Source organism: Lagenorhynchus albirostris, chromosome 4 (genome assembly GCF_949774975.1).
Source record: "Lagenorhynchus albirostris chromosome 4, mLagAlb1.1, whole genome shotgun sequence".
Classification (NCBI taxonomy): Eukaryota; Metazoa; Chordata; class Mammalia; order Artiodactyla; family Delphinidae; genus Lagenorhynchus; species Lagenorhynchus albirostris.
The window spans coordinates 48459606-48483717 of NC_083098.1; the positions used below are offsets into that span (position 1 = coordinate 48459606).

A 24112-nucleotide genomic window follows, 5' to 3' on the forward strand; every position below is an offset into this window, starting at 1 on the left:
GTATGCAAGCCAAAGTCAGGAAAGAATGGGCACCTTGAAAGAACGAAAAAAACTCTCTGTTCTCTTAGGGATTTAATGGGTGGGTCTGTTACCTTGCCTACCAGCTTTGTTTTGGGAGAATAACTAGTTGTTTATATCATTATCTGTGATGCAAGGACCACAAAATTAAGGGCAACACATTCATATTCATTTGGAAACATTAAAACTATCCAGAGCATGGAACTCTGAAGAGGCTTGAGATGAAAGGCAGGAAATCAAGGGAATAAGTTTTTGAGGTTAAAAAAAAAAAAAGCTTATTAAAAACAAACAAATGAAACTAAATAATAAAACTAAATACCAAAAAAAAAAAAAATCCAATGCTTGTTATAAAAAAATGAAGAAAATCCACACAAAGGGATTTGAGAAAGCTTCTCCATTAGGAACTAGTAGTTACCCAGTAGGGTAATCAGGTTTGTCACTTGGTCTGCACAAGCATGCAGTCTGAGTCATTGGAAAGAACCTGGGCTTTGGAGGCAAACAGATCTCCACCTTGACAATTATAAACTGTGTGTTCTTACACTAATGGTAAGATTATATTCCACATTTATAAAAATAAACACAATGACACTTCCCGAAGCCCTAAATTTCTTGTAAAAATAAAATTAAGTAGATGAAAGCACAGAGCATGGTGCTTGGCATACAGTAGCATTTGATGAATGACAATTGCCTTTGGTTTCTTAGTTTTCTAACTGAAATCTCAAACACAATATGAATATTGTGTTGTATATAGCTTTAATGACATTAAGTTACCATAAGTGACCTTATTCCTAGGTAACTTAAATGTCTTTCTTTATATACGTTGCTTTCTTTATAAGTTGCTTCAAACTTTTTTTTTCAAAAAAGTCAAGGTATAATTAAATATCTTTAGATAAATGTCATTGTTAACTTCCTTTTGGCAATTTTAGCAATTCAATTTATTTTGTGAATATCCCTAGTTATTTGTTTAGGGTAAAAAACAAATATAGCTTAAAGGACCACATATAAATAAACCAAAATTGCCCCAGTTTTACCTGTTTTAGCCGCTATTGTTATGTGACTATGACCTCCAGCTGATTCCAGGAAAGCAATGTCATAATCAGTGAGGCATTATTTTTGTCTGTTTGGTCAGGGGAGGGGAGGGGAGCCTTTCCCTTACATAATTATTCTAGGATTAGTGGTGCACCAACCATTTTCCATGTAGAGTTTACAGGCCAGAATCCCTAATGAGGCACATTGGATGATGAGAGAACATTTGATGAATATATAAGAATAAACAATAGGTAAAAAAAGATTTTGATTTGAGTTCTAAATTAATTCCTTGGCCATGAAAACACACAAAAAATGTAAAAGGAGTTAAAACTTCTCCAGTTGGAGCACTTATTTTGCTAGAAACAAATATGGGTCTATGACAAAAAGAAATGGAGATGAAGGGATAATTTTTGCCCCCTCAACAGATTATTGATTCCTAAAGAATGTCAGCCTCACTCTATGAGATTACGCTCTTTAGCACTGCCATGCATGATGAATGGGACACATATGGCAGGCTGTTTTGTAAAAGCAGAACTGGAATAAAGATGTAGCAATACTCTACTCAAATAAGGAAAATGCCAAGTTTTTTGCTATTTGAATATATGAATGGGAAATATTCTTAATTGGCAGAGAGTTACAGAAGTGTAGATATAACTCTGGAAGCTTTGCAAATTTAAACTCATGCTTGTTTTTTGTCTTCCTTAAATATGCCCCTTGGGTTCTATTAAAAAGTGTTACTAATAAAATGTGGAGTGTGACCAACATAGCTGTAAATTCTTGAGAAACAGTTATGCATGCTTGATGCCTGCTCCTTCAATTATTATAACACTGGCACTTAAGAAAAAACAAATAAACAAGGAAAATAAAAGCACATCCCCACTTTCCAAAATTATGGCAACAACAGCCAAAAGCAGAATGAAGAATCAAGATCAGGGGCTTTAGTATAAGACAGGGTTCCAAGCGCTGGTTCAGCTACTTCATTATATGACCAAGGCAAATCAATTCACTATAAGCCTCAACTTTTTGCATCTATAATGTAAGGATAATAAACTTACTAACCTCATAAGGGTGTTGTGAGATTTAAATAAGATGATGTTTCAGAAATGCTCAACAACTATTAGCCCTTATTACCATAATAGATAAACATTATGAACACTAATATTTAAATAAAATGATGAAAATTCTATACTGAAACTCTCTATTCAAAGATTATTTTCAAATCTGCTTGATAACAACCACTATGTTTTAAAAAATAATGTTCCATAAAACCGCGGTGGGGTGGGGATGGTGGTGTGCTGAATTGGGCGATTGGGACTGACATGTATACACTGATGTGTATAAAATTGATGACTGATAAGAACCTGCAGTACAAACAAACAAACAAACAAACAAAACAACTAATACTAAACTTCCTTTGGGTTATTTGTATGGAAATATGTTAATATAAATGTTTCAGACATTACATGAAATTTCTAAAAATCTTATATGTTCTGGTATAATGTTATAAGTCATAATTCTAATTATTACTTTAAAATGTATATCTCAGAAATAACTAAATTTCCTTGTCAACTGCATTATTATGAACTTTCATCAAATCTTTAACCATGGTCATTTTTAAGTCTTTTGTCATTTACAGACAGTTCTGGGTGTACTCTGATGCTTTTGCAAAAATGTTCCTATAAAAGGGTTTCATCTTCAAGGAATTCATGGAAAAGACTCTGACAAGTACAGCTTTCTGGTAACTGACTATACTGCTGAACTGAATGAAGAAGCATTTTCAGAACTCTAATGGAAAACTGATGAATTCATAAAAGTGCTAACAAAAGATCAAGATGAAAAAAAGAATTAATTACATGGGACTGAGTGAACTGATGAGGATGATTATAATTTTTGTGACTTTCTGTTTGAATAAAAAAAAATCCCACAAGGACTCAGAGGCAAAAAATATACAAATCAATTTTCACTGCAAAGTAAAGAAGCTGTTACAGTGGAGGACTGAATGTCAATATCATGACATAGTATAAGTGTGTTTCGTGTTTGGTAATTGCAATCATTGTTGCTTTTGTTGTGGTCATCCATTTACAATGCTTGGTGTCAGTTTATTTATCTCTTGTAAAAATGAAATACAGTGTGTGTGTGTGAAAACAAAAAATAAAATGGTAAAAAAAAATAATGTCCCATGATACTCAAATATAAGAAGGTAATAATTATTTAATTATTTAATACCTCTCTTTTCTTCTAAGAGTTATTGTTTCAGCTAATACATTTAGGTGTTTAATGCATTTTAATTTAGTTTCTCTATATGATGTGAGGAAGGGATCCAATTTTATTTACTTGTATGTGGATATCTGCTTGTCCAAGTAAAATTTTTCAAAAACACTGTTCTTTCCCTATTGAATTATCTTAGTACATTTCTTCAAAATCAATTGACTATAAATGTAAAGGCTCATTTTTAAACTCTCAATTCTATTCCACTGAGGGAAATACACACACACACACACATATACACACACACACACCCCTATCTTTATGCTTGTACCACATAAACTATAGTACTATGGATACCATAGTTCTGTAGTAAGTTTTGAAATCATGAGTTGTAAGTCCTCCAACTTTCTTTTTGTTCTAAGATAGTTTTGGCAATTCCGGGTTTGCTGCATTTCTATATGAATTTTAAGATAAACTTGTCAAGGTCTACAAAAAAGGCAACTGCAATAGTGATAAGAATTGCATTGAATCTGTATAACAGTTTGGATAGTGTTTCCATCTTAACAATGTTAAGTCTTCTGATTTATGACTATAGGATATTTTCCCATTTATGTTGGTCTTCTTTAATTTAATACAAGTTATATCGTTATTTTGTTAGATTTATTCATAAGCATTTTATTCTTTATTGGTGTTACTGGAAATGAAATTGCTTTCTGATTTTATTTCAGATTTTCCATGCTAATACATAGAAATAAAATTGGTAATGTGCATTGATTTTTGTATTCTGCAAAAAAACCCCAATAATAATGTGCCATGATACTCAAAAATAAGAAGGTATTAATTATTTAATCACATAGAAGAAAACTTAATGTCCCTATACATGCTTTTTTTCAGAAATGTCAAGGACTAGCTAGTGCTGGAGATGAAGCAGATAAATTTGAAACTAAATAGGTTTTTCTAAGGTTTAAAATAACACAGGGGCAAAAAATGACTGTGCCTCTATTCATCGCAAAGCTTGCTTCAGTTAAAATCTGGCTTTGTCTGTGACTGACTATAGTAGAATGAGGTATTAATGACATCTGGATAGCTCTAGGGGCTTGAGGCAAGAGGAAAGACCTTCAGCAGCAAGGAACATTCAAGACAGAATGGCAAAGGTAGAAAAAAGGAACCCAAATAAGAGCAGGTACAGGTTTTCCTTTCCTACCTCTTTCCCTCATATTCTTGCCCCACTCCTTCCTCTTGGTGCTAATTGAAAACTAGATGACTTCTTTCTACTTCTTTCTACTAAATTAATTTAAAAGCCAAAATTGCCCTCAATTTCAGCATCCCTAGGCCTTTCAGTTTTCCATCTGTTTTGATAAGCTTCATTGAGATATAATTTATATCCCATATAATTTAATTATCCATTTAATTCACATGTCTTTTCATTTCTTCTTTTCTCCCAAGAAGAGTCATTTAATTAGCACTCTTGGTACTTTGCAGGAGACAAGCCATTTCAGCTTAGTACACCACTCCCACGCTCTTCTACCTTAAAAGGTTAACAGTCCCAGAAGACAACGTGGACCACAGGCAGAATCTTGCCACAGACTGGGAATGGATCATCTTAATATTTTTTATTTCATTTTATAATTGTGAAATCAGTACATCTTGAAGAATTTATTTGGAGAAATCAGAGAAAGATAAAGAATCAATATTTATCTATCACCTATTAGCCATTAGCCTGAGGTAACAACTCTTCTCAAGTTGTATTTTTTCATCTTTATTTTCTGTTGTCAATGTGTGTGTGTGTGGTTTTATTTAGATTTCTAGCATGTCTATAACCTAATATAATTATTTTTCAAAACATAATTGGTCGTAAGAATTCCTTCTTATAGCTACACCATCATTTATCAAATATTCCCATGTTGTTGGATGTTTAGGCTGTTTCCAACTTTTTGCTATGATAAATAAATCTGTGATGGAGATCTCTGAATATTTCTCTGAAAGCCTCCTTGTATTGCTCTTTAGGATAAACTCCTGGATGTAGTATTTTGAGACCTAAGATAATGTCTGTTCACAAGCTTATATCTGAAACAAGTTTTAAAGTCTATTTATTTGTGTTTGAGGAAATGTACTCAGGCTTACGATCTCATCTAATGCCCACAGTAAACTAATGCCATTTCCTAAGTTCTTTTCAAGCCATACAGAGCTTCCACTAAAAAGTCAGAAAATGTATCGTAAAGCAGAAGAGGGGGAAACTCCTTCAAGTAGTTTTTTATTCAAAAAAAAAGTAAATTTGGGGTGACATCTTAATGACCTAAAAGAACTTACGTCACTCTTAATGTACAAAGAGGAATTCTCATTCATTCTGACATGGTGTATCACATTATTTTTATGACTATCCTAAGTATCCTGTGAAAGATGTATGTTATGTGCCCTTTGGTTTTTGTGTGTGTGTGTTTTACAGAGACAAGAAGTCTTCCTGCCTATCTTTAAAATAACTGTAAGTATGAATTATGAGACACATACAACAGAAACATGATGGAAATACAACTGCCCTTTTTTTGCAACGTAATATGTGATCCCTGATATTGATTTCTATCTTGATTGAAAGGTCACAAATTAGGAAGATACTAAGAGCAGACTGGCTGCAATCTGCACACTTAGAGAAGACCTATGACTTATTTAAATTTGTTCCAACCACAGTCATAAAGCCCAGACCCATGCATAGTTACTTATTAATGCTCAAGTTTTGTAACAAAGGTACGTCATTCTAAAATAATCAATTATTAAGTAACCAAATCAGAAATAAATTAGGGAGGAAACGGAGGAAACGCACTTAGGTGAAAGATGGAGAGCCAGAGCCTGAAACATTTCTCTGAATATATACGTGGGTGAGAAGAAAGGACTTTCACAGAAACCTGCCCGAGGAGATCTACGGCAACACAGTGATTCCTTCCTTCTCGTTGCCCTCCTTCAGAACCAAAGCCACACCTAAAGCAGGTAGCTAGGTGCACAGTCAGATTCTCCATAGCCTATTTCAAACACCACCTCTGTATAGATTATTACACAAGCGTTGATGTGTGATATTTCATTCCTGAATTTTTTTAAAAAAATAGCTTCCTGAATTTTAATTAGATGTGCGGTGTTATTGCAAAGCCACAACTAGTAATGACTGACTCTAGCTCTAATGAAATAATTTCACTTTCTGCCAGTCATCACACATTTGGGAGAGACATTCATCAATACCACAAATCTGAATGTACCGCAGGAATGATGACTTCACCGAAGGGCTCATACTGCTACCCACACGAGAAAGTAAAGCAATGGTATTTTCTCATTCTTTCACTGAGGACAGTCATCACCTCTCAGCCGTTTCTCTGCCTTCTCCCTACCTTACCTTTGAATTCTGCACCTGTAAGCTCAGAGTCAATGGTGTTGATGCAATGCTATATTAAGCTTTCGGGAAGTGGAACAGCCCTAAATAAGGTGTTAAGGAGAATCTAAGTTTGAATGGATCCTGAAGAGATCATCTGCCCCGATGAAAGCTTTTTTCAAGTTTTAGGAAAAAACCTTAAACCAAGATAAGCACCTGACTTCTAAAGAAGGAAGTTTATTCATTTAACAGTGAGTTTTCTAGTTTCCAGTGTAAGGTTCTTCACGAGGTACAAGAAATACAACGATAAATAAGACATTGTCCTCTGGCCACTGGAGGTCACAATGCAGTAGGAGTAACATCAATACTATCCCCTAATGTGGTCACCTTCAGTGCTGTCCCACTTGCAATCCATACTGTTCTTTACTCATCACATATCTCATCTAGGTCCTCTGTATTGCCATTCTCCTTTTCCTCTGTCACTATCTTGTTACACTTCAAAATTTGCGATGTGATGCTTGAAAGAAGACTTTACTACTTTAAATAAGGGCACCCACTGTCACCCCATGTTAGCATCATGTATTTAAATTTTACATAATATTAAGGCGTATTTTGTGCCTTACATGTGTCATGTTAAACAGCTTTGTTACAGCTATAAACAATGACTTGATACAGTCTCATATAAAGTAAGGGCTACTAAAAAATTAATAAACTAGAAAGAGGTAAGTCCATTGAAGGCATGGTAAAAAGAAAATGCCTTAAACCTCCTCTTCAGTGTAGTCCAGATAGCATTTATTGGAGTCACTTGTTGAAGTGAGTCATAATATTCAAGGGACATATTCAAAAGGGCACAGAAGCTGTAGAGTAGATTTTAAATTATCTGCTGATAACCAAGGAAAATATCATGGCTTTAGGTACCACTCTTTATTCAATATGGATTAGATACCCTAGAACCTATTGGGTTTTAGTGCAGAGAGAATAATTTGCTAACAGAGGGGTAGAGGGCTTTTAATCCCTACTAGCATGTAGACTCTGAATGTCATACCCATGTCTGCCTTGACCAGACCCTCCAGAGAGTTGAATAGACAGCATAGGGGTAATAATAAATAGAAAAAAATAGACTGGATGACCAGGAAAAAAATAGCCTAAATGGCCAGGAAAAACTATAGAGCATATCCAAAGTATGTAGAACTTTTGTTTCAGGTCCTAGTTTTTAAAAAGCAAGAATGAATTTAAGTCAATAGATGGTTCAAGCAAAAATTAAGCAGCCCAGCCTCAGAAATCAGACCATAAAGAACTGAAAAAATAATTTGTTCTCATTTTACAAAGCATTAAAATAATTATATAATAAGCATGAGAAATACATGGTTACTATAACCAGGCTCTCCGGTGAAAAAAATTATATGAAGATACAATAGTCTGTGAGAATTGAGGCCGGAAAAAGCAAGTCAACTGGGAAACCTAGCCAAGCCATATAATGGAAATCAAATGCATTAAAGGATAAAGGATGATCATGACAAGTCCACTAGGCACATACTAGAAACACAAGCTCAAACAGAAAATACAAGCTGTGAGAAACATTTATTAATGATGCTTAAGTTTATATGTGGAAAAATTCAACATTTATGAAGTTAAGACAATCATTCTATTTTTAGAGCATAATTTTGCCTCTACTATATGGTGTATTTTGTTTTCCCAAAGATGTTTTCTCATGTTACTCAAAAAGTACTTTCAAAGATGATAAAGAGTGGAGTTACAAGGGAACAACAAATATGAAACAGCAAAGCTTCAGGAAAAAATCCACAATATTTTTCCTATACAATTATTCAAAGTGAATCCTGCAGCAAGAATAGGCCATCCTTCATTAGCACTGGTTACGCAGAGGCAAAAAGGAAACATATGGAACTTACACCAACCAATAAGCGTCAGACATGACAGGACTGCTCAATCCACACAGCTTCATTCTTAAAAAAGCTATTTAACAACACTCATGTGAGGCATAAAATATACCTTAATATTATGTAAAATTTAAATACATCATGCTTACATGGGACAATATTGGGTACCTTTATTTAAAGTAGAAAAGTCCTCTCAAGCACCACATTGTGAATTTTGAAGTGTAACAAAATAATAAAAGAGGAGGCGAATGGCATTGATTGTATGAACAATTGTTTTGTATAAACAAACTCACTCTCATGGTTCTATCCATGCCTCAGTGTCCGGTACCATTGATGCTAATGACTTCCAAACCTATCACTCCAGATTAGAGCTTTCTCCCTCACAAATCCATATATCTCAATCCTCTACTGGACTTCTCCATCTGAATATACCATGAGTGTTTCAAATTTAACAAGTTCAAATGGGATTCATCATCACCTCCCACCCTCTCATCTTCTTCCCCCACCCCCCAAACCTTGCTTCCTTTCTGTATGCTCTTCCTTGTTACTGGTAACACCATCTGCCCAGGATCCAAAGCCAGAAAGTCTTTCTAGTCTACTTTCTGTTTCTCTGTTTGATTTTCAACTATTCCTGTATTAGTTTTAGAACCACATCAATGCTACTTCCAGTCTCATCCTTGCCCAGGGGCTACCAGAGTAACCGTTCTAAAATTTAAATATTATCATGTTATTCCAACGTTTACAACTATTTAAAGGTTACCCATAACCTACAGGATAAAATCCAAATCTTTTCATTTATTTTGCTGTCTGGTCCTTCTCAGATGCTCAAATTCATTTTTCACCACTCACAGACAGGCATCTATCATTTTGAAATAGTTAAAAAATTTTTGATATATGCATAGTGTTTTATAGCTTTAATCTACCAAAAGTCCTCTTTCCTTTCATTTTTCCCAGGGAGTTTCTGTTCATTCTGTGGGATGGGATCCACTCAATCATTTCATCTTCAGAGTCAGTGAAACACAGCTGTCACTCCTCCTCAGTGGCTCTTTCTCTCTGTCTCTGTCTGTCTCTTTCTGTCTCTGTCTCTCTTGGACTCTGCCTCTCTCTCTTCTCTCTGTATTGTCTCTGTTTCTCTCTTCCTAGATGATAGATAGCCAGACATATATATATCTACACACACAAACCTCTAACACTATGTCAGTGAACTGTATTACCCTAATTTGTTTGTACTTCTTTCTCCCCTGCTAGGCTCTAAATTTCCCAAGAGCTGAAACTATAATTTATGTATCTTTGTTTTCCAGAACCTGATGTAGGCCCTAATATATGTAGTGGCAAAATTAGTATCTGTTCAAAAAATGAATGAACCCAAGGAAATGTGTACAGACTTCTATACTACAGCACTGTTTATAATAGCAATAAATTGGAAATAACATTCATATCCATCAACAGAAAATGGATACGTAGTCAACTGTGTATTATACAACTAGTGCTACATGTATTTACATGAGCAAATCTCCAAAACGTAATGCTAATCAGAACAAGTTGCAGAAATGTACAGCACGTAGAATTGAAATGTACAGCACGTAGAATACATAATATTCAGATCTAACAAATCTGGTTGATGGTTGTACAGGTGTTAACATTGTTTTCTTGCTATTTTTAGGCATATTTTAAATATTTCACAATATAAATTTCTTAAAGACTTGGCCATAAAAACATAACAGAGTAATAATAACAATGGCCAGAGACATTTCCTGAAAGGGCCTTTCCCCTTTGTGATATACATATATGTAACCAAGTAAAATTAAGTATAAACAACATATCATTTAACAATATAAAACACGGTTCAAAGGAAATCTGTATTTCTTCATAATAAAGAAAGGTCTTTGATTTAATTGCTCTTTACCTAAGAAGTTCTTTCGGACACTGCTATGGACACTTATTCATGAAAATTAGGAAGTATATATATGTGTAAGAAAAGAATCTCCAAAGAAAAAAAATCAGTCTCTGCTTATCATGTACTGATACTATCAAATGAAAACACTTGGAGATGAAAGATTGCATAAGTCCATGCAATTATAACAAGCTGAAATATATATATATATGGGTCTCAAGTAAATGAAGAAAAAGAAATTAAACCTTGGGATGCTTCCAGATGCTCATTCTGGGGGGAATGTTTTTGATTAGGATAACATGGGTCAAGGAAAAATATAAGAGTAAAAGTTTATATACACCTTTCACAGCATATATATCAAGGTACCAGCAACTTAAATAAGCCCTTTAGTGCTAGATGATAAATTTTTGTATATTTTCATTTAAAGCATACTGTAGTATTGGTCATAGAGTCATAACATGACAAACTGAAGGGAAGAGAAACTACATTCATTTAGTACCAATCATGTGCTAGGCACTTAATTCTTATAGCAGACTATACCACTAGTATTATTACCTCCATTTTATAATAGTTGAAAATGAAGTCCAGAGAGTTAAATCTGATTTTTAAGGTTAAAACTGAAATTGAACCCAGATCCTCCTTACTTTAAAGGCAAGCTTCTTCTACTACAATACCCTGCCTCATATTCTAGTCCCTTTCTCTTTACCCCACAGAATACCATCTTCTTGTATGTGTATCCTTAAAGCCTCATAGTGTACCTATTTGTAATAATAACAGGCCTAGCGAATGGGTTACAAATGATACTCATATATCAATTTTGTATATGTTAAAGCTGTTTAATTATACACATGTAAGGCATGAAATATTATATACACATATATGAATACTATATACACATATACTGCTGTTGTTATTCACAAAGGTTTAAATGTTAATTTTGGTTTTGAGAATACAAGTAACCATTCATAAGCAAAGAAAAAACTTAACTCCAATATAATAAATATTAAAGGTTCCTTTTGCAAATAATCTTAGGTATTTACAAAGATGACTACAGTTGTTTACTGCAATATTCATAATAGTAAAAAACTGGGAACAATCTAAAAGTCCAACAATCAAGAGCTGAATAAATAAATTACAGTATGCTCATCATATAGAATACTATGGAGTCATTAGAAATCATGTTTTGGGGACTTCCCTGGTGATGCAGTGGTTAAGAATCTGCCTGCCAATGCAGGGGACATGGGTTTGAGCCCTCATCCGGGAAGATCCCACATGCCGCGGAGCAGCTAAGCCCGTGTGCCACAACTACTGAGCCTGTGCTCTAGAGCCTGTGAGCCACAACTACTGAGCCCGTGAGTCTAGAGCCCATGCTCCGCAACAAGACAAGCCACCACAATGAGAAGCCTGCGCACCACAATGAAGAGTAGCCTCTGCTTGCCGCAACTAGAGAAAACCCATTCGCAGCAACGAAGACCCAACGCAGCCAAAAAGAAAGAAAGAAATCATGTTTTAGAATAATGCATTTTATGAGAAAACACAGTGCAGAGCCATAAAATACAAACTGTAACACCAGGTGAAAGAACTATTGTAAATATTTAGATTTCCATACGAATACAAAATAGCGGAAGGCCAAACAGCAAATTGTTAGCTGTCGTTGGCTTTGGCTGGGATTATGGGTCTTTCCCCTCTTATTGTCCATGCTTCCTAGGTTTTTACCTTAGGGATATGTTACTGACATCAAGGGAAAAAATCAATAAGCAAGCACCCTCTTATACATTGATGAAGCTTACTTATTGTAGACCAGGGAGGCTTTGCCTATGTGGTATCTCAATTGGGGATGGATTGTGGGGACTGGAGTGGGGACGGGGAGGAGGCAGAAGGAGAGAGAGGGAGACTGGGAGGGTGGGTAAAGGCCTGAGATAACAAACCCCTTAGCCGAAGTGCCTCCACCTCCCCCAGCTCCTTGCAAAGTCAGACTTCCAAAAGAGAGAGAGGCAACAAGGGACTCATCCAGGGACAACAGAGTACACAGCTATGAGCAAAGGCTCATGGTATCATGAGAAGCCACAAATCTTAAGTGAAAATAAAGCTTTTATGAAGTTGGTCTCATGCATAAGTCACATCTTAGATTAATTTATTTACATTTATGATGACTAGTAAACATTGATACTATATTAGTATCAAAAGTAACCAAAAAGTACATTGATTTAGTTATATAAAAGTTGTAGCTTAGGGCTTCCCTGGTGGCACAGTGGTTGAGAGTCTGTCTGCCAATGCAGGGGACACGGGTTCGTGCCCCGGTCCGGGAAGATCCCACATGCCGCGGAGCGGCCGGGCCCGTGAGCCATGGCCGCTGAGCCTGCGCGTCCAGAGCCTGTGCTCCACAACGGGAGAGGCCACGACAGTGAGAGCCCCGTGTACCGCAAAAAAAAAAGTTGTAGCTTAATAATGAACTGATTTATTATTTCTAAATTATTGTTCATATATATATATGTAATGGCCTGAGAAGGACTAGCATATAAAAATTAGCATATAACATTTATTGAGTATTTGTAATTTGCGAGTCACTGTGCTATGTTCTTTACACAAACTGGCTGGCTTAACAACACTATTGCTAGAGGTTATCATATTTTTCACACTGAAGAGATTGAGGCTCAGAGAGATGGGATAACTTGACAAGGTTATACGATTAGCAAGTGGCAAAACTGGGAGTTAAATTCTGGAATTCTTACTCTAGCAAGGCCTGTGCTTTCACACTACTCTATACCATTGAAAATAATTGACAAAAGTAAGATAAATGACAAATTTGGGAAGGCAGGAAGGAATTCTAAATGGAGAAGCAGAGGCTAAAGGTGAGAAGATGGAGAATGAGAAATAGGATATGGGAGGAACAATAGCTTTAGTGAGACCATGAAATGTGCTGGCATCCACTCAGGAAGCACCCAGGGCTGTAAGTGAGCAAGTTCCACTCCCGAGTTGCGTGAGCTGCCTATGGTGGAGTTGAGTATTTCCACGCCCCGCCCCTTGGAACTTCTCAGTGTCCTGGCATCCTGAAAATTACTAACCTGGCTCCAAGAGGAGGAAATTGATCAGAGGGAAAACTCCGAGTAGGATGATGTGTAATGGGAGTGTGTCTAAAACTTGATAATGTGATGGGAGAAGCAGTGAAAAGAAGTCGGTTGGTCACCTTGCATTTTATGACAAGTAAGTATGAATATCCCACATTACTGAATTACCCATTTATCCTGTTTTATATTACAATGTCTATCATTAAAAGTGTTGCAATAGAGACGCTTCAGTTATGATTGTGAAGGTTCATTCATCATGCTGGTAGGGAGAGCTTAGTGGACAAAACATCACCTATCACTATGACATTCTGCATTCAGAAGTTAATATGCTAGTGGCATTGACTCAGCAGCTTATCTTCTGAATGAAGCCAATTCCACAGAGTTTACTCAGATGGGTGGAGGGTCCTTTGGACAATGTCTGGGAAAAAAGTGCCTATCCTGCCTGGATAATCAAGATTCCTAGAAGTTTTACAAACTGAAGATTTCCCCCAGTTTCCTGGAAGCATGAGATATAGGCCAACCAAAGGTCTTCCACCACACTCTCAGAATTAGTGCCTTATTCTGGCTAGTTTCCCCTGCTTTACCCCTAGCCTTACACAAAGCCAATTTAGCCTTCCCCTATTTTATTTTTTTAATTTTTATTTTATATTGGAGTATAGTTGATTTCCAATGTCGTGTTAGTTCCAGGTGTACAGCAAAGTGATTCAGTTTTATATATATATATATTTTTTTCAGATTCTTTTCCCATATAGGTTATTGCAGAGTATTGAGTAGAGTTCTCTGTGCTATACAGTAGGTCCTTGTTGATTACCTATTTCATATATAGTAGTGTATATATGTTAATTCCAACCTCCTAATTTATCCCTCCCCCCACCTTTCCCCTTTCTTACTATATTTTAGATGTCTATAATAGTCTCTTTACTTTCTTCATCCTGCTCATAATTTCTTAATCTTCCAAATCAAATCAGTCCATTCATCCACTTAATGATAAGAACTATTCTTTTATAAATAAATCTTTCACTTTTATGGCTTTATCAATTTACTTTACAATGACAAAGTAGGTATGCTTAGTAGTCATAAAAATAATGCTGTCACTAAGTGAATCAACCAATATCTCAGACGAATGATTCCATCTTTATAAAATTATTCTTAAAAATTTATCGTCTAAGTTTATATCAATTTGAAGAAATCCTTGCTCCAGTTGTAATCTCAAAATGAATACAGCGCACATTTATTGAGCACCCACTGTGTGTCAGATGTTGTTCTAAGCACTTGGCTTAGAAAAAAAGCTAAAACAAAACAAACAGTCCTGCTCCTGCTATAATCTAGTGAAGGTGACCAACAACCATAAACAGGTGTTAAGTGCTATAACCGTGATACAGGAAAATGTCCTAGAAACAGATTCATGCTCTCTGTGAACTCAGAAGTAGCTATAAGTAGAGACTTGAAGCTCCTTATTTCTAAATACAGTTTGATAATCTGATTTTCAGATTCAAGCTTCTAAATAAGCCCAATTTTTGAAAGTAGATGCTTAAAAATTAAGTGATACATAGTTAAATCTATAAGCATAGGACTCTGGGAATTTGAGAAACTGAAGGGGTGAGATTAATATTAATATAAGTTAATTTTATTAATGCCCCAGGATCTTCACACAATGATTTCCTCTTTTACATCTTTCTTCTTCAAGCCCATTCTGAGATTTCGTCATTACATTCTGTACTGTCATCTGTCAGACATCATTAATCTTTCTGATACATCACGCACTGCTCCTCCTCTACTCTTCCTGACTTCTAGATGGGACTGCTTCCATATATGCTGACATCCTAGTTATGACAATGATCCAGCCCTCCCTGTTCCAGCTACCTCTGCCATTAGATCGCCATCTCCTCCTTTTTTTTTTTTTTTTTTTTTGCGTTACGCGGGCCTGTCACTGCTGTGGCCTCTCCCGTGGCGAAGCACAGGCTCCAGACGCGCAGGCTCAGCGGCCATGGCTCACGGGCCCAGCCGTTCCACGACACACGGGATCCTCCCGGACCGGGGAACGAACCCGCGTCCCCTCCATTGGCAGGCAGACTCCCAACCACTGCGCCGCCAGGGAAGCCCCCTCTTTCTCCTTCTTTAATACCCACTGCTAATTGTATTTGTTATTTCCCACACATAATGCACGATGTGATCATTTTAGTAATATGTCATTCCTATTGTCCAGTTATATAGAATTCCTTTTTTACATTAACTCCTGCTTTCTATATAATTTCACTGTAATTTACCTTTACGTATTTTACGCTTAAATTCTCCAGGTGATTATTAAGGAAGTGGAAATGTAGCAATCTTCAGTTATTTCTTATAAATTCTCAATTTTCTACCCTGAAATTTCCCATTATCCAAATATGTATTTCTTCAGCATGACAGCAGGGCTTTGTGCAGGGCTGTCCTCCAGCATTCAGAATACCTTTGTATCTAGTTAGAGGCTTTAGAGCTAGAATACAAGATGGGAGCAAGACCTGTCTGCACTACTTTTGTTCAAAATGTCTTCCAGGTCAGGATTAGGATGGTGTGCAGCCAACTGGCTGTCTGAAGTAGCTACACACCTGACTGGCGCACTCTGGTGGTAAAAGGATACTCTGAGCAGGATGGCTGCTGTACAGAGCCTCCATGCTGTCTCTACCCCTAGGGGCCTGAGTACCTCCTGACTCATTTTCTGTTCATTTTATATAGCCTTGGTCCTTCCTTTCCCTTCTCTTCCTTTATCGTCCTTTTTCTTTTCCCTGTCTTATTTTTAACACCTTGTATTCAGTGCTGATATAGGCCTTTACAAAGGAACACACAATGAGTCTACAGGAGGAACTCAAGGATGATGATAGTATTTGCATGCATACTTGGGACCTAAGGTTTGATTTAGTCACAAAAAAATGTCATTGGTTCTTGAAAGAGGATTTTAATCACCCATTTGTCATTTCTTGTCAAAGAAAATAACATGAGCATGAATGTACACTGAGGGATTTTTCCCCACTAAAAGAAAATATTCATTCAATGTTATAATTGATAAATGGGAACTAAGGTCAATTGTGAAATAGTCCTTACAAGTTGGTAACATTGAAGTCAAGTAGCACCTTTTAAAGACAGTGTAAATTTCATTCTGTCTAAAGTTAGAGATGAACAAGGATGACCACTCAAATTCCTCTCTACTCACCAAATACTGAGACGGGTGTGTGAATCCAAGTGTTTCTAAAAAGAAGTCAGCAGAGGGCAGACAGCAGAAGCAGGAAGAACTACAATCTTGCAGCCTGTGGAACAAAAACCACATTCACAGAAACATAGACAAGATGAAAAGGCAGAGGGCTATGTATCAGATGAAAGAACAAGACAGAACCTCAGAAAAACAACTAAATGAAAAGGACATAGGCAATCTTCCAGAAAAAGAATTCAGAATAACGATAGTGAAGATGAACCAGCACTTCGGAAAATGAATGGAAGCAAAGATCGAGAAGATGCAAGAAATGTTTATCAAAGATCTAGAACAATTAAAGAACAAACAGAGATGAACAATACAATAACTGAAATGCAAACTACACAAGAAGGAATCAATAGCAGAATAACTGAGGCAGAAGAACGGATAAGTGACCTGGAAGACAGAATGGTGGAATTCACTGCTGTGGAACAGAATAAAGAAAAAAGAATGAAAAGAAATGAAGACAGCCTAAGAGACCTCTGGGACAACATTAAACGCAACCACATTCGCATTATAGGGGTTCCAGAAGGAGAAGACAGAGAGAAAGGACCTGAGAAAATATATGAAGAGATTATAGTCGAAAACTTCCCTAACATGGGAAAGTAAAGAGCCACCCAAGTCCAGGAAGCACAGAGAGTCCCATACAGGATAAACCCAAGGAGAAACATGCTGAGACACATAGTAATCAAATTGGCAAAAATTAAAGACAAAGAAAACTTATTGAAAGCAGCAAGGGAAAAACTACAAATAACTTACAAGGGAACTCCCATAAGGTTAACAGCTGATTTCTCAGCAGAAACTCTACAAGCCAGAAGGGAGAGCCATGATATACTTAAAGTGATGAAAGGGAAGAACCTACAACCAAGATTACTCTATGCAGCAAGGATCTCATTCACATTCGATGGAGAAATCAAAAGCTTTAGAGACAAGCAAAAGCTAAGAGATTTCAGCACCATCAAACCAGCTCTACAACAAATGTAAGGAACTTCTCTAAGTGGGAAACACAAGACAAGAAAAGGACCTACAAAAACAAACCCAAAACAATTAAGAAAATGGTCATAGGAACATACATATCAATAATTACATTAAATGTGAATGGATTAAATGCTGTAACCAAAAGACACAGGCTTGACGAATGGAGACAAAAACAAGACCATATGTATGCTGTCTACAAGAGACCCACTTCAGACCTAGGGACACATACAGACTGAAAGTGAGGGGATGGAAAAAGATATTCCATGCAAAAGGAAATCAAAATAAAGCTGGAGTAGCAATACTCATATCAGATAAAATAGACTTTCCAATAAAGAATGTTACAAGAGACAAGGAAGGACACTACATAATGATCAAGGGATCAATCCAAGAAGAAGATATAACAATTTTAAATATGTATGCACCCAACATAGAAGTACCTCAATACATAAGGCAACTGCTAACAGCTCTAAAAGAGGAAATCGACAGTAACACAATAATAGTGGGGGACTTTAACACCTCACTTACACCAATGGACAGACCATCCAAACAGAAAATTAATAAGGAAACACAAGCTTTAAATGACACAATAGACCACATAGATTTAATTGATATTTATACGACATTCCACCCCATAACAGCAGATTACACTTTCTCTAAAGTGCACATGGAACATTCTCCAGGATAGATCACATCTTGGGTTACAAATCAAGCCTCAGTAAATTTAAGAAAATTGAAATCATATCAAGCATCTTTTCTGACCACTACGCTATGAGATTAGAAATCAATTATAGGGAAAAAAACATGAAAAACACAAACACATGGAGGCTAAACAATACGTTACTAAATAACCAAGAGATCACTAAACAAGTCAAACAGGAAATCAAAAAATACCTAGAGACAAATGACAATAAAAACACGATGATCCAAAACCTATGGGATACAGCAAAAGCAGTTCTAAGAGGGAAGTTTATAGCTATACAAGCCTACCTCAAGAAACAAGAAATATCTCAAATAAACAATCTAACGTTACACCTAAAGGATCTAGAGAAAGAAGAAAAAACAAAACACAAAGTTAGCAGAAGGAAAGAAATCATAAAGATCAGAGCAGAAATAAATGAACTACAAACAAAGAAAACAATAGCAAAGATCAATAAAACTAAAAGCTGGTTCTCTGAGAAGATAAGCAAAATTGATAAACCATTAGCCAGACTCATCAAAAAAAAGAGGGAGGGCATCCCTGGTGGTGCAGTGGTTGAGAGTCCGCCTGCCGACGCAGGGGACACAGGTTTGTGCCCATGTCTGGGAAGATCTCATATGCCACGGAGTGGCTAGGCCCGTGAGCCATGGCTGCTGAGCCTGCACGTCTGGAACCTGTGCTCCACAATGGGAGAGGCCACAAGAGTGAGAGGCCGGCGTACTGCAAAAAAAAAAAAAAAGAAAAAGAAAAAGAGGGAGAGGAGTCAAATCAATAAAATTTGACATGTAAAAGGAGAAGTTACAACAGACAACACAGAAATACAAAGCATCCTAAGAGACTACTACAAGCACTCTGTGGAAATAAAATGGACAACCTGGAAGAAAGGTACAAATTCTTAGAATGATATAACCTTCCAAGACTGAACCAGGAAGGAATAGAAAATATGAAGAGAGGCAATCACAAGTAATGAAATTGAAACTGTGATTAAAAATCTTCCAACAAACAAAAGTCCAGGACCAGATGGCTACACAGGTGAATTCTATCAGAAATGTAGAGAAGAGATAACACCCATCCTTCTCAAACTCTTCCAAAAAATTGCAGAGGAAGGAACACTCCCAAACTCATTCTATGAGGTCACCATCACCCTGATACCAAAACCAGACAAAGATACTACAAAAAAAGAAAATTACAGACCAATATCACTGATGAATATAGATGCAAAAATCCTCAACAAAATACTAGCAAACAGAATCCAACTACACGTTAAAAGGATCATACTCCATGATCATCATCCCAGGGATGCAAGGATTCTTCAATATATGCAAATCACTCAATGTGATACACCATATTGACAAACTGAAGAATAAAAACCATAAGATCATCTCAATAGATGCACAGAAAGCTCTGGACAAAATTCAACACCCATTTATGATAAAAACTCTCCAAAAAGTGGGTATAGAGGGAACCTACCTCAACATAATAAAGGCCATTTACGACAAGCACACAGCAAACATCATTCTCAAGGGTGAAAAACTGAAAGCATTTCCTCTAAGATCAGGAACAAGACAAGGATGTCCACTCTCCCCACTATTATTCAACATAGTTTTGGAAGCCCTAGCCACAGCAATTAGAGAAGAAAAAGAAATAAAAGGAATAAAAATTGGAGAAGAAGATGTAAAACTGTCACTGTTTGCAGATGACGTGACTCCATACATTAGAGAATCCTAAAAATTCCACCAGAAAACTACTAGAGCTAATCAATGAATTTGGTAAAGTTGCAGGATACAAAATTAATGCACAGAAATCTCTTGAATTCCTATGCACTAAAGATGAAAAATCTGAAAGAGAAATTAAGGAAACACTCCCATTTACCATTGCAACAAAAAGAGTAAAATACCTAGGAATAAACCTACCTAGGGAGACAAAAGACCTGTATGCAGAAAACTATAAGACAGTGATGAAAGAAATTAAAGATGATACAAACAGATGGAGAGATATAACATGTTCTTAGATTGGAAGAATACTGTGAAAATCACTATACTATCCAAAGCAATCTACATATTCAGTGCAATCCCTATCAAATTACCAATGGCAATTTTTACAGAACTAGAACAAAAAAATCTTAAAATTTGTATGGAGACACAAAAGACCCCGAATATACAAAGCAGTCTTGAGGGAAAAAAAAGGAGCTGGAGGAATCAGACTCCCTGACTTCAGACTATACTACAAAGCTACAGTAATCAAGACAATATGGTACTGGCACAAAAGCACAAACAGAGATCAATGGAACAGGATAGAAAGCCCAGAGATAAACCCACACACCTATGGTCAACTAATCTATGACAGAGGAGGCAAGGATATACAGTGGAGAAAAGACAGTCTCTTCAATAAGTGGTGCTGGGAAAACTGGATGGGTCCATGTAAAGGAATGAAATTAGAACACCTCCTAACACCATACACAAAAATAAACTCAAAATGGATTAGAGACCTAAATGTACAACCGGACGCTATAAAACTCTTAGAGGAAAACATAGGAAGAACACTCTTTGACATAAATCACAGCAAGATCTTTTTTGATCCACCTCCTAGAGTAATGGAAATAAAAACAAATATAAACAAATGGGACCTAATGAAACTTCAAAGCTTTTGCACAGCAAAGGAAACCATAAACAAGACCAAAAGACAACCCTCAGAATGGGAGAGAATATTTGTAAACGAATCTACGGACAAAGGATTAATCTCCAAAATATATAAACAGCTTATGCAGCTCAATATTTTTTTTTTTAACATCTTCATTGGAGTATAATTGCTTTACAATGGTATGTTAGCTTCAGCTTCACAACAAAATGAATCAGTTATATACATACATATATTCCCATATCTCTTCCCGCTTGCGTCTCCCTCCCTCCCACCCTCCCTATCCCACCCCTCCAGGCGGTCACAAAGCACCGAGCTGATCTCCCTGTGCTATGCGGCTGCTTCCCACTAGCTATTTACCTTACGTTTGGTAGTGTATATATGTCCATGCCTCTTTATCGCTTTGTCACCGTTTACCCTTCCCCCTCCCCATAACCTCAAGTCCATTCTCTAGTAAGTCTGTGTCTTTATTCCTGTTTCACCCCTAGGTTTTTCATGACATTTTTTTTTTAATTCCATATATATGTGTTAGCATATGGTATTTGTCTCTCTCTTTCTGACTTACTTCACTCTGTATGACAGACTCTAGGTCTATCCACCTCATTACAAATAGCTCAATTTCGTCTCTTTTTATGGCTGAGTAATATTCCATTGTATATATGTGCCACATCTTCTTTATCCATTCATCCGATGATGGACACTTAGGTTGTTTCCATCTCCGGGCTATTGTAAATAGAGCTGCAATGAACATTTTGGTACATGACTCTTTTTGAATTATGGTTTTCTCAGGATATATGCCCAGTAGTGGGATTGCTGGGTCATATGGTAGTTCTATTTGTAGCTTTTTAAGGAACCTCCATACTGTTCTCCACAGTGGCTGTATCAATTTACATTCCCACCAACAGTGTAAGAGGGTTCCCTTTTCTCCACACCCTCTCCAGCATTTATTGTTTCTAGATTTTTTGATGATGGCCATTCTGACTGGTGTGAGATGATATCTCATTGTAGTTTTGATTTGCATTTCTCTCATGATTAGTGATGTTGAGCACTCTTTCATGTGTTTGTTGGCACTCTGTATATCTTCTTTGGAGAAATGTCTATTTAGGTCTTCTGCCCATTTTTGGATTGGGTTGTTTGTTTTTTTGTTATTAAGCTGCATGAGCTGCTTATAAATTTTGGAGATCAATCCTTTGTCAGTTGCTTCATTTGCAAATATTTTCTCCCATTCTGAGGGTTGTCTTTTGGTCTTCTTTATGGTTTCCTTTGCTGCGCAAAAGTTTTAAGTTTCATTAGGTCCCATTTGTTTACTCTTGTTTTTATTTCCATTTCTCTAGGAGGTGGGTCAAAAAGGACCTTGCTGTGATTTATGTCATAGAGTGTTCTGCCTATGTTTTCCTCTAAGAGTTTAATAGTTTCTGGCCTTACATTTAGGTCTTTAATCCATTTTGAGCTTATTTTTGTGTATGGTGTTAGGGAGTGATCTAATTTCATACCTTTACATGTAGCTGTCCAGTTTTCCCAGCACCACTTATTGAATAGGCTGTCCTTTCTCCACTGTACATTTCTGCCTCCTTTGTCAAAGATAAGGTGACCATATGTGCGTGGGTTTATCTCTGGGCTTTCTATCCTGTTCCATTGATCTATCTTTCTGTTTTTGTGCCAGTACCATACCGTCTTGATAACTGTAGCTTTGTAGTATAGTCTGAAGTCTGGGAGCCTGATTCCTCCAGTTCCTTCTTTCGTTCTCAAAATTGCTTTGGCTATTCGGGGTCTTTTGTGTTTCCATACAAATTGCAAAATTTTTTGTTCTAGTTCTGTGAAAAATGCCAGTGGTAGTTTGATAGGGATTGCATTGAATCTATAGATTGCTTTCGGTAGTAGAGTCATTTTCACAATGTTGATTCTTCCAATCCAAGAACATGGTATATCTCTCCATCTATTTGTATCGTCTTCAATTTCTTTCATCAGTGTCTTATAATTTTCTGCATACAGATCTTTTGTCTCCTTAGGTAGGTTTATTCCTAGATACTTTATTCTTTTTGTTGCAATGGTAAATGGGAGTGTTTTCTTGATTTCACTTTCAGATTTTTCATCATTAGTATATAGGAATGCCAGAGATTTCTGTGCATTAATTTTGTATCCTGCCACTTTACCAAATTCATTGATTAGCTCTAGTAGTTTTCTGGTAGCATCTTTAGGGTTCTCTATGTATAGGATCATGTCATCTGCAAACAGTGACAGCTTTACTTCTTCTTTTCCGATTTGGATTCCTTTTATTTCCTTTTCTTCTCTGATTGCTGTGGCTAAAACTTCCAAAACTATGTGAATAAGAGTGGTGAGAGTGGGCAACCTTGTCTTGTTCCTGATCTTAGTGGAAATGCTTTCAGTTTTTCACCATTGAGGATGATGTTTGCTGTGGGCTTGTCATATATGGCCTTTATTATGTTGAGGAAAGTTCCCTCTATGCCTACTTTCTGGAGGGTTTTTATCATAAATGGGTGTTGAATTTTGTCGAAAGCTTTTTCTGCATCTATTGAGATGATCATATGGTTTTTCTCCTTCAGTTTGTTAATATGGTTTATCACATTGATAGATTTGCGTATATTGAAGAATCCTTGCATTCCTGGAATAAACCCCACTTGATCATGGTGTATGATCCTTTTAATGTGCTGTTGGATTCTGTTTGCTAGTATTTTGTTGAGGATTTTTGCATCTATGTTCATCAGTGATATTGGCCTGTAGTTTTCTTTCTTTGTGACATCCTTGTCTGGTTTTGGTATCAAGGTGATGGTGGCCTCGTAGAAGGAGTTTGGGAGTGTTCCTCCCTCTGCTATATTTTGGAAGAGTTTGAGAAGGATAGGTGTTAGCTCTTCTCTAAATGTTTGATAGAATTCGCCTGTGAAGCCATCTGGTCCTGGGCTTTTCTTTGTTGGAAGATTTTTAATCACAGTTTCTATTTCAGTGCTTGTGATTGGTCTGTTCATATTTTCTATTTCTTCCTGATTCAGTCTTGGCAGGTTGTGCATTTCCAAGAATTTGTCCATTTCTTCCAGATTGTCCATTTTATTGGCATAGAATTGCTTGTAGTAATCTCTCATGATCTC

At 36.5% G+C, this 24112-nt stretch overlaps 1 protein-coding gene across 7 annotated transcripts in view; it reads right to left on the bottom strand.

The window, feature by feature from the left end:
• Nucleotides 1-24112, bottom strand: part of MTHFD2L (methylenetetrahydrofolate dehydrogenase (NADP+ dependent) 2 like) — a 147701-nt gene that overhangs the window by 54894 nt on the left and 68695 nt on the right. The window contains exon 7 of one of the 7 annotated variants that reach the window (XM_060148038.1): nucleotides 11257-11845. The exons of the other annotated variants lie outside the window; for them this stretch is intronic. Within the exon in view, the coding sequence (XP_060004021.1) occupies nucleotides 11724-11845 (122 nt within the window). The 3' untranslated portion in view covers nucleotides 11257-11723. Of the gene's footprint in view, nucleotides 1-11256; nucleotides 11846-24112 lie in introns of those variants that run through there. 7 annotated transcript variants of the gene reach the window in all.